An 11813-nucleotide genomic window follows, 5' to 3' on the forward strand; every position below is an offset into this window, starting at 1 on the left:
AAACCCTTTACAACTTTTATGTTTCAAATACCCAGCATGATTTATTTCCTCTTTTTAGAAAGAGATGAAATGCTGATGCCTGTGCTAGGTTTATAAAAAAGAGTAACATAAAAGAAACTATGGTGGAAACAGAAATGGGTTGGTGATTATCTTTTAATTCAAATGAATTAAAATCGACACAGAATACAAGGGAGTCTGGGCTTCCTATTACTGGTAGGAATTAAAAATCTAACACCTCCAAGAAATCCAGGGTAATGTTATCTCCTCTTCTGTTTGTAGACTTATAAAAAAATGCACTCTAAAGTATTTTTTAATGAGAATATTACATATCCTCAGACTGATAGAGAATGGATACTTCCTCAAAAAGTTATTTTTTTTAAATCTAAGCAAAATATTTTGGGTAACTTAAAATTCACCAAAGATTCCCTAAGGCTTTATGTTTGCGATAAAAGTGTTTATTAGTAAAACCCGCCTCTGTGATCTAGGGAACTCTCAGAAGACACCAGCGAAAATAAGCAAAGGGAAAGGGTCATGGGCAATAAGCGAACTGAACTGCATGAAGAGGTTTTATTAATTTCATCTATTTTTAAGCCCAGAAACACATACAATCAGCTTGCGCCGTTTTTATTCTTTTAAAATAAGAGCATTGTTTCCCGTCGCGCGCGCGCGCACGCACACACACACACACACACACACACACACACACACACACACACACACACACAGCACCCGCTCGCAATTCCTGAGATCCGCGTGGCCCCCCGCAGCCTGTTCCCGGGTCGCTGGCAACTGTGCCCGCAGCCCCAGCGCCCCAGCCTCCCGCGGTGGCCCCGGCGCGCACCCCCGCGGCGGCATCACCTACCCTGCTCGCGGCGCAGCGAGACCCGGGACGGCAGCTGCTGCGAAGGAAAAGGATCCCAGGACAAGCCGAGAAAAGAAAAATAAAAAAGGGGGCAGGGAAGGCCACTTTACTTCCCACAAGGGGAAGTGTTGCGCCCCATGCACTTGGCGGCTCCGCAGCTGTGGTTTCGGAGGAAATGCGCGACGGCCGAAAAGAGCTGCGGCTGGGGTGGAAAGTTGTGGGTGATTCCCCCCAACCGGCTGCGCCTGGATCCTCTTCTTTCCCCGACGCAGCCTTGACAGCTCCCCTGGCCTGCCAGGCCCTCCGGAGCCCCGCCGGTTTCCACCCCGACCGAGCTGGGCTGAGTTGCCACATGCACTTGAGAAATCCTAGCAGTTGCGCAAAGAAGAGTCCCAGAAGTTAGAAAGAGTGATTGTGTGTGAATGTGTAAATACACAGTACAAGAGGCTGGAACAACTGAGCCAGGCCAACCCTCAGACGCAGCCCGGGGTTTCAGATTTCATTTGGCAACTGGTAGCTTCACAAGATTTGAGCAGCACTACCGGGGAGGCCGGGAGCAGCCCTGCCCTCCCTCGTGAATCGCCGCACTACTAGATTATCTGGAGCCCGAATGACACTGCCGGGAGCCCGGCTCCCCCACGACCAGGGCCCGCCCCGCCTCCGTCCCTCCGCAGCTGGCATCATTCGCTGTCACTTCGTGCGTACAGAGATACCTCCTTCACAGACCTGAGGCTGTGGGTGCGGAGGAGGTTGGAGAATACATGTCTCCTGCCCTCATAGCGCTCTGCATCAGTAAACGTTTTTGCTGATACAGTCCCCTCTCTTACCACCACCACCACCACCAAAAAGAGTCTGTTTCAAGTCTAGATCTTACAGTATTGGTTACCTGGAATGCTAACTCAACGCTTTATAAAGATCTCGGCTTTAGAGTACTTAAAAATCATCACTAGATTTCCTTAAGACACAAAATAAGAGTGTTCTCATCAGGAACCTCCACTGATATGGAAGAACAGCACACATTCAGATTTAGAAACCCCCAAAATAAAAGTCTGTGCAGACACTGACGTGTTTTTTTCTCTTTTAGTCTCTCTCTCTGGCCTCTTGGAGTCTTTCTTCCTGGTAACTTGCCCCATCCCAGCCTGCTGTCCCACTAGAAAATTGATTTTCTGGCGGGAGAATTCTCAGCCCTTTAATGAATCAAATTAAGTTCTGTGGGGGAAAAGCTCTTTGGGCATTTCCTTTTTAAAACTGAGTATGGAATTCCTAGCCAAAAGCAATGTAGCTTATTTTCTAAGTGGTAGTAATAAATGACCTTCATTGGCTCATACGACTTTATGTGTTCTGGCTGCACCCTGGCAGGTAAATGCTAATGGACAGTTTTAGATGAAAGCTGGAAAACAATGAAATTAACCAGCATGAAATCTGCACACACTTGGTGGACTCAAAGCCTCAGGAAGACAAGTGTCAAATAAGTATGATTCAAGATGGTGACATTTAAAAAAGACAAGGAAGCTATCTGTCAGTAACCTATTTCAGGATCTAACAATTACTACCACAAGCAATTTAGCCTCAAGACAAAACTCAGGGTGATTACCAGGTAGTCCCTAATCCAAAAGGTCAACACATGCCTCTGTGACACACCCTTGCACCCAAGTCCTTTCCCTTCACATCTAACTTCTGCCTCCACTCTTTCCATTTGACAGTATTTCACTGACATGAGTGATGTATGTGATTATCTTAAACCAGACAGTAGAACTGAAGGATAAGAAGATTGCCACTTGAGGATAGCAGGAGGGAAGTGTATCTACCAAAGCCCCCCTCTTTCCTTTCCACTTTTCTGCAGAAAGAGAAGGGCCACTGTATTCCTACTCTTGAAGCCCCTTAGGGATCTAGCTAAGGTCTTTGTTACAAGAGAGTATAACCGAAAAGAGAAAATGCTTGGTTGTTCATGGGACTCAATGTTATTGCTCTTTTATTTGTGGATTAATTGGTACTGGGAGATATCCCTCTTACAGACTGTAGCAACTTTAAAGGAGAAATAAACTCTTAAATCACAGACTTGAAAGATTCTAACCAGAGGAGGAAGCTGATGTTACTGACACAGACTCTAGGGAAGGTGTTACCTGTCATTCAATTTAAACTGAATTCACTTAAAGCTGAATTTTACCAGTCAACTCGATTCTGAGTTAAAGGCATGCTTTGGATAAACTGTACAAACCCTACAAACGCCTCAGGCGTAAGGGCTAACTTTCCAGAATTCCTAAGTCATAGACACCCTCAAAGATGGGCCTATGAAAAGTTAGTATAAAAGGCAGGAAGGTCTTGAAGGTCCTCAGTTTGTAAGGAGGATGTGTAACACTTCCAAGACCAGAGGGATTTCAGGGACCTAGAAATGAAATGGGCTGGGGGTGGAAGAGGCAGGAGAAGAGGGGAGGAAGAGGGGAGGGAAAGGGAGGGAAAGGGAGGGAAAGCAGTTAATGGCCTCACTACACTCCGACAAAGTGTTTGAATACCAGGATTGCCAGAGTCAAGGACAGAAAAGCACCACAGACAAAGCCCCCCAGATGCCTTTTCTGTCAGGCCACTTCAACTGGAACTTAAAGGAACCTCAGTAAGAGATTGTGCAGTTACTTTGACTAAGATCGTATATGGGTCAGATGGTACTATTAAACACATATGGATTTAAAATGTGCTTTAATGCACTTCGCTAATTTAAAAATTACAAAGTTTTCCACCAGATTACTTGAAGACCTTAGCATAGAGTAATGTATTGTCATGTTACCCACTTGTCCATTAATATCAGATACTGGGGCCCTTTAATTATGTTTTCTTTGGGGAAAATATAAATTCCTAAGAGGTCAAAAAACATAGTAACAAAACTGAGTAGTCAACAATTGCCAAAATCCTAACATTTCCTTCAGGCTCTCACCAACAATGCAGAATTTGTGTGGGTACTGGAATATGCCAAGATCTGATTTCAGGATTAAGATAAAAGGCTGTGCTTTAAAGCATGTCTGTGTCAAATGTCTGTTTATGCCTTTGCTCTTTATTTCCTGGTGGATGGTCCTTTTTGAGAAAGTCCAGTTTTGTCTCAGTTAAATAAGGTGGAAAAAGTTTGAGGGAGTTTCAGGGCCACCATCCCCATACCTTTGGATCATAGCATTCAAGGAGGAGGGAAGCACAACTACTACTGAAATGGTGGACCCAATAAATCAGCCAAATCCCTATGAGAAAGGTAACAGAGGAGAGAAAGTGCAAAGGAGACAGGGGCCGCTACCGTAGTGGGTTCCTTCCATCTCTATAATTCCATCACTGCAATCAGTCATGGGCCTTAAAATTAAAGCATGTTATGCACCTGAGTAGAGCACAGTATCAACCATCACCATATTCTTATTGAACTGACATAGTTTCAGTGGCAGTCCCACACTCCATCACCCCTAGACCCCCAGATTAGATGGTACAAAAACACAATCCATGATTAAATTTATTTTCAAAGCAGTGTTTGCTGCTTTTTGTTCAATTACGTAATTAATGTATGTTCAACTCATAAGATTGGGAAGTTACAAAGAATCATAAAAGGGGAAATTAAAAATTGCCATAATCTCACCATTCAGAGATAAGTATTAACATTTTGAACATGCCTGATTGTTTCTTCACCTCTGTGTGTGTGTGTGTGCCTATCTTATATAAGGGTTTAGATCCTATTACTAACCAAAGCAAGATCCTTTTTGCGTAGGCCTCATATTCAAACATCAATTTCCATTTAAAACGGTTTTCTTTTAATTTTTTTATTAAAGTATCATTAATATACAATCTTTGGTTGGTTTCAAATATACAACACAGTGGTTTAACAGTTACCTATATTACTAAATCCTCACCCTCTCTAGTGTGCTTACTACCTATCAACACAGAAAAATGTTACAGAATCACTGACTATATTCTCCATGCTGTACTAACGTCCCCGTGACCAGCTTATATTGTGACTGCAAATTATTGTGCCCCTTTACCCCCTCCCCCTCCCCCCACCCCAGTCACCCCAACCCCTCCATCTTGGTAACCACTAGCACCATCTCAGCGTCTATGAGTCTGCTGCTCTTTTGTTCCCTCTGTTTTGCTTTGTTTTTCTATTCCTCAATAAGTGAAATCATATTAGAGGACCTGGATTTGAAACTAACTGCCATTTAAATCGTGAACCATCAATGACTCTGGAGGCTCATTTTCTCATCTTAAAAAATAGAAGATTGCACTGGAGGACATCTAATATTTCTACTACCGCAAAATTCTGATAATCTTTTTTTTAAATTTTATCAAATGAACATCTCAGTGGTTCAGCGGTCCCCCTCCCCCTGCCCCCATTCTCCCCCCCCCTCCCTTTGGTGACCACTAGTCACTTCTAAGTGTCAGTAAGTCTAATGGAGTTCCTGCCTTCCAACTTGCCTTCTGGTTAGACTCCACAAATAAATGAAGTAATATGGTATTTGTCTTTCTCCTCCTGGCTAATTTCACTGAGTATAATACCCTCTAGCTCTATCCATGTTGTTGCAAATGGTAGGATTTCTTTTCCTTTTACGGCTGAATAATACTCCATTGTGTATATGTACCACATCTTCTTCATCCATTCATCTACTGATGGACATTCAGGTTGCTTTCACATCTTGGCTATTGTAAACAGTGCAACAATACACACAGGGGTGCATATATCTTTTTGAATCATGGATTTTGTTTTCTTTAGGTAAATTCCTATTAGTGAAATTCCTGGGTCAAATGATATTTCTATTTTTAGTTTTTTGAGGAAACTCCATACTGCTTTCCACAGCAGTTGTACCAATTTGCAGTCCCACCAACAGTGTAGGAGGATTCCTCTTTCTCCACAACCTCACCAGCATTTATTATTTCTTGTCTTTTGGATAGTGGCCATTCTAACTGGTGTAAGGTGATATCTCATTGTGGTTTTAATTTCCATTTCCTGACGATTAGTGATATGGAGCATCTTTTCATGTGCCTGTTGGCCATTTGTATTTCTTCTTTGGAGAAATGTCTGTTCAGATTCTCCACACATTTTTTAATTGGGTTATTTGCTTTTGGGGTGTTGAGGCATGTGAGTTCTTTATATATTTTGGATGTTAACCTCTTATCAGATGAGTGATTTACAAATATATTCTCCCATACTGTAGGATCTCTTATTGTTCTACTGACTGTGTCCTTTGCCGTACAGAAGCTTTTTAGCTTTGTGTAGTCCTACTGTTCATTTTTTATTTTGTTTCCCTTGACTGTGGACATGTGTCTAGGAAAAAATAGCTCATGTTTATATTAAAGAGATTTTTGCCTATGTTTTCTTCTAAGAGTTTAATGGTTTCATAACTTACATTCAGGTCTTTGATCCATTTCTAGTTTACTTTTGTATATGGAATTAGACAATCCAGTTTCATTCTCTTACATGTAGTTATCCAGTTTTGCCAACACCAGTTGTTGAAAAAATGGTTTTCTTCAGTATTGTTTAGACCTAGACTCAAGAGTTTCCTGGATTCTACTAAAGAGCTAAACTCTCCCTTCCAAGATATGCAGACTCCCCTCAGTCAACTTCCAGGTAAAGATCTTGATTTATAGTTTCAGTGTACATTTGTAAATCTCTAACTTACAATTTTAGAGTTGCCTTATGCTTGCTGACTCACAATTTCTCCTACAGTAAAATTGCATCCTACAGTATGGGAGAATATATTCATAAATGACATATCCGATAAGGGGTTAACATCCAAAATATATGAAAAACTCAAACATCTCAACAAACAAAAAGCAAATAACCCAATTAAAAAATGGGTGGAGGATCTGAACAGACACTTCTCCAAAGAAGAAATTCAGATGGCCAACAGGTACATGAAAAGATGCTCCACATCGTTAATGACCAGGGAAATGCAAATTAAAACCACAATGAGATATGACCCCACACCAGTTAGGATGGCCACCATCCAGAAGACAAGGAACAACAAATGCTGGCGAGGATGTGGAGAAAGGGGAACCCTTCAACACTGCTGGTGGGAATGTAAATTAGTTCAACCATTGTGGAAAGCAATATGGAGGTTCTTCAAAAAACTAAAAATAGAAATAGAATTTGACCCAGTAATTCCACTTCTAGGAATTTACCCAAAGAAAAAAAGATCCCTGATTCAAAAACACATATACACCCCTATGTTTATCACGGCACTGTTTACAATAGCCAAGATATGGATACAAGTGTCCATCAGTAGATGAATGGATGAAGAAGATGTGGTACATATACACAATGGAATATTATTCAGCCATAAGAAGAAAACAAATCCTATCACTTGCATCAACATGGATGGAGCTAGAGGGTATTATGCTCAGTGAAATAAGCCAGGTGGTGAAAGGCAAGTATCAAATGATTTCCCTCATTTGCGGAGTATAACAACAAAGCAAAAACTGAAGGAACAAAATAGCAGCAGACTCACAGACTCCATGAAGGGACTAGTTGTTACCAAAGTGAAAGGGGGTGGGGAGGGAGGGAGAAGGGGATTAAGGGGCATTTTGATTAGCACACATAATGTAGAAGGAGCACGGGAAAGGCAGTATAGCATGGAGAAGACAAGTAGTGACTCTATAGCATCTTACTATGCTGATGGACAGTGACTGCAATGGGGTTTTTGCTGGGGGGGAGACTTGATAATATGGGTGAATATAGTAAGCACAATGTTGCACATGTGAAGCCCTATAAAATTGTGTATCAATGATACTTTAATAAAAAAAAAGATACAAAGTTGAGCTGTTAAGGCTGCTAACGGCCTTGATATTAGGCACAATTGATTCCATCCTTGAACAAGTGTTATTTTCCTAGTCTGGGCTGTATCTCAGTTAACTAGAGACTTGGGGCTGAGGTTATTACCTTAAGTCACTTAAAACCAATGAGATTCTTCAGAAGAATAAAATGTTTTATTGTTACTGAATGTAAATATAACCATCAACTTAGTAAACTGTCTTGCATGAAAAACATATAACTAAGTGTAAATGAATCAAAATAACTTATTCAAACACATTAATAATGACAATAATAATACTAAAATAAAAGGAATATTTCTTATAGTTTTTAAAGTACCTTCTTGTATGTGATGTCTTTTCATTGCAGCAGTGCTATGAAAAATCAGTTATTGCTAACATCTTCAGAAGAGAGAACAAAGAGAACCATCATATACACCTTGCTCAGGATCACATAAGTTAATGCAGGATGAAGATAAGACTTGAATTCAAGACATTGCAGTACAAATTCTGGCTTCTCTTCCCTAATGTGTCAGCAGCAGCCTCCCCCTATGCAAAGGACAGCAAAATTTCCCTTTCACATATTACTCATACTGGTCAAGTGCTTGACAATAATTGTTATTATTACATTCTTTTGTGAGGAAGAGGATTGTCATCCTCCTACAGACCAACTTTAAATCCCATTTTAGGTATTTATTTTAATGTCCTATTCTATGAAACCTTGTATTCAAGTTTCCAGCAAATAGCAAAATTAACTGCTCTCCCGCTCTTTCGGTGCTCACCATCTGTTGGAAGGGCTAATGAACAGTAAATTGGCCAAAAAGCAGCTAGAAATATCAAGAAGAACAGCAAGTGGTTTAGATAATTCACCAAGTTGAAAATGAGTTCCTGAGAAATGAATAAAATTGAAATGAATTGAAGCTGAAGAAAAACTGGAATTAGATGTTTGCTTTTTAAGACATGGGAAAGCTAGTCAGAGGCTGGTTACATAAGCAGTAGAGTTGAAGAGAACTAATTCCTGGATATTTGAAAAATTGTCAAATATAAACTTCCTGGGATATCAATAAAAATAATGTGAAAGATTTTCAAAATAAACTAGAAGAGTATTCCAAGAAGACAATGACCAAAGGTCAGTCAAGATGTAGGCTATTAAGCAGACAAAATAACTGGAAGGACCACAGAGTTACTATCCTCTGCATTTCTTTTCTTGTCTCAAATGTCTCAACTTTTTCAAAGTTTGAAAACATGACAACCAAACTTTGTGAAGGCTTCATTGACAAGAGTGGAGAGGTTAGGCTGGGACCAAGATGGGACTTACTGGGGTGGAAGCAGAGGAGGACAAATGTGGAGTTTCAAGAAGCCGAGCAGTCTGTGCTAGAGGCCTGGGGTGGAGGACTCTCTGCCCGGTGTCCTCTAGTTGAGAATGGAGAGACCAGTAAAAGAAGTTTCTAAATGGTTAGTAGTAATAGTCCCATGAGATGGAAACTGAAGACCCAAGACTTCAGCCTGAGACACCAGTTTTCAATGAAGGATGTTTTTGGCTGGGACATCAGATGAGTCCACTCTGAATCAAACTTGGGGAAAATGATTCCTAGTTTCTCCAGGAAGGGGATTTCAAAAACACAAACAAGTCAGAGAATGAGACCATCCTTTGGGAGGCCCCCAAAAATAATTTTAAGATCAGCTTAGAGAAAACCTCTCCTATCCAGGTTGGGGACACAGGGTGCTCAGCATCAATAGAAGCAATCAGCAGCAACAGGAAGATCAAACCCAGCTGTGCCTCCCAGGTCCCAACCTGCAGCAGACTGAAGCACCAGGTAAGCGAGTGGACAGTAACACTGAGATCTGTGACAAGAAAATATCACTGACCCCCACGGGGAGGACAGAGGGTGCTCTGTACCCTTTGTGGGGTCAGTGGGAGGCTCAGTGGGATGGGAATTTCATTGATCCTACTGAGTGGTAATTCACAGCCTACAGTCTAAAGCCTAGACTTAAACCAGTACATGAACATTCATTTTTTAATATAAGTTTTAGCCAAATCCCTGCCTCAGTCCCTTTAAACTGTTGTAGATACTCAAGTATTATACAAGGAATTAGAAGTACAGTGCAGTTAAGTCCAATACTGGTAATACTATTGAAGAAAAATATCTTGGGAGAATGAGTAAATTCAAGAATGTAGCTAGTTGCTATGTACCTAGATGGAAAAAGTGTTTGCCACCACCCAAATGCAAGGCCTGTGCAGAAGGCAAAACCACCTCATCCTAAAACAACAATAAAATCCATTTATGTTAACCCCTAGCTTGACTTGCTTATGAAATTCTAAACCATATACATTTGGATTAAAGCTCCCCATACTTACTTATTTAAGCCAAAACTTAACAAAATTTAGAGAAATGTAATCTGTAGGCTTAAAAGTAATTTACCTCCCCCCCTCCCATCTCTCTCCTCCTTTGGAGTATACTGTAAAAATGTCAATTTCCCTAGGTCTTTTATAAAATTAATAAAACAAATATTTAAGATTAAGCCATTTGCTGTGAATAAAATGATTTATTAATTCTTCATGATGTGTTCCACTGTATTTTTTTTAAAAATTAGATCAAATGGTGGCTGCTCATCCCTGGAGCACACCCACACTCCCTTCTCAAGTGTGTTTTATTAAACTGCTCTTTGCTCATACCTGCTCAACCTGCTCATGAATTCTTACTCGATCAGAGTCAAGAACTCTCCCATGGGAAGAGGTCTCACCTCCATGCAGGAGAACTCCTCAGACTGGATTGCCTGACAACATTTTGTCAACCACAAAGGGACATTTAACCTGGTAATCACTAACGGTCTAGGTTTAATTTCTTATTTAGCAAAATGCAGATTCAGATAAGCACCCAGAAAGGTTGAACCTTGAAGATCAGACACAGGAACAAGCAGTGAAGCATATAAGAGATGTGCTTTGATTCCTCCTGTGGGAGGAATCCTTCTCCCTATCCCATAAGAACTTTTGTAAAGGCTTTGTTTTTTACTGTTGGGTTTACAGGCTGCACATGTGGGTCAGCTGCAATTTGGCAATACACGACTTCATCACTGAAATACAGGGTCCAGGGTTATTTAGATGGTACAAATGCTGATTGGTTGGAAAGCATAAGACTACAAAAGGAAGACAACTTTAGAAAGGAGATTAACAAGTGGAGGATAACCTCAGTGACAGCCAGGACTGTGGCAGATATCGTAGCTGCAGAAGGTTTTTTTCTTCTCTTCGTAGAGTATCTCCTCCACAGAGGACAATGTGATTAGACATTTCACATCCAATCCAGCCTCAAAGGACCTTTGTTCTCCAACGTTGTTGTCAACATCCAGGCATTTCTCCTTGTTTCACATGGAGCAAAGAACTATGTTTCGTGGAACTTTTCCTCCAGCATAATGAACATTCTGGGTCAAGAAAGAGCAGTACATGGAAGCATACTTATCTCCAGGCATTATTTCCAACTTTGTAAGTTATGTGTATAAAATTGCCACAGGAAGATATGGACCATCACTTGGTGCATCGGGCACAATTATGACCGTCCTTGTTGCCATCGGCCCTAAGGTCCCAGAAGGAGGACTCACCATTATCTTCCTTCCAGCATTCACGTTCACAGCAGCGAATGCCCCAAAAGCCATTATTGTCACAGACACAGCAGGAATGATCCTGGGATGGAGATGTTTTGATCATGCAGCACATCTTAGGGAGCTCTCTTTGGAATATGATACATTACTTATGGTTCATGAATTCATTTGGAAGAACAGGGAGCCTCTAGTGAAAATTTGGCATGAAAGAAAGACTAATCGCCCCCAAAAAAGGGGCTCTAAGTAAAACTGGGATGGATGATACTGGTGTGTTGGTTCACCCTGCCTTCAGGCCCCAGGAATGCATTGGCCCTGGAGCGACCACATCTTTGCTCCTGTCTGGAAGATACCCAGCATCTAGCTTTCCCAGGATTTTGAAGTATATCCCCAGTACACATCTTACTGAAAAGGGAATTATGAAAAAGTTGTGAAATAAAGGTTTATATCTCTAAATCTTTTTTAAAAAAAGAAGAATCAAATGGTTACTTAAAATAATAAGTACTTTTTACATGCATAGATTATACTAATTCAGAATTTTTGAGACAACTTATATTAATATTTTAAGAAAAAATTATACCAAAGCTCT

At 40.8% G+C, this 11813-nt stretch overlaps 1 protein-coding gene and 1 pseudogene across 4 annotated transcripts in view; one reads left to right on the plus strand and one right to left on the minus strand.

The window, feature by feature from the left end:
* Nucleotides 1-1272, minus strand: part of ARHGAP24 (Rho GTPase activating protein 24) — a 504620-nt gene extending 503348 nt beyond the window's left edge. For 2 of the 4 annotated variants that reach the window (XM_073237336.1, XM_073237335.1), the window contains exon 1: nt 863-968. Coding sequence is in view for 1 of the 4 variants with exons in the window: in XM_037021162.2 (XP_036877057.2) it covers nt 863-1216 (354 nt within the window). In the remaining 3 variants the exon portion in view is untranslated. Of the gene's footprint in view, nt 1-862 lie in introns of all 4 variants that reach the window. The other 2 variants (XM_037021162.2, XM_037021163.2) reach the window with 2 other exon arrangements.
* Nucleotides 1273-8875: 7603 nt separating this feature from the next.
* On the plus strand, nt 8876-11474 carry LOC108399186 (presenilin-associated rhomboid-like protein, mitochondrial pseudogene; annotated as a pseudogene).
* Nucleotides 11475-11813: the final 339 nt, after the last annotated feature.

Source organism: Manis javanica, chromosome 5, assembly GCF_040802235.1.
Source record: "Manis javanica isolate MJ-LG chromosome 5, MJ_LKY, whole genome shotgun sequence".
Classification (NCBI taxonomy): domain Eukaryota; kingdom Metazoa; phylum Chordata; class Mammalia; order Pholidota; family Manidae; genus Manis; species Manis javanica.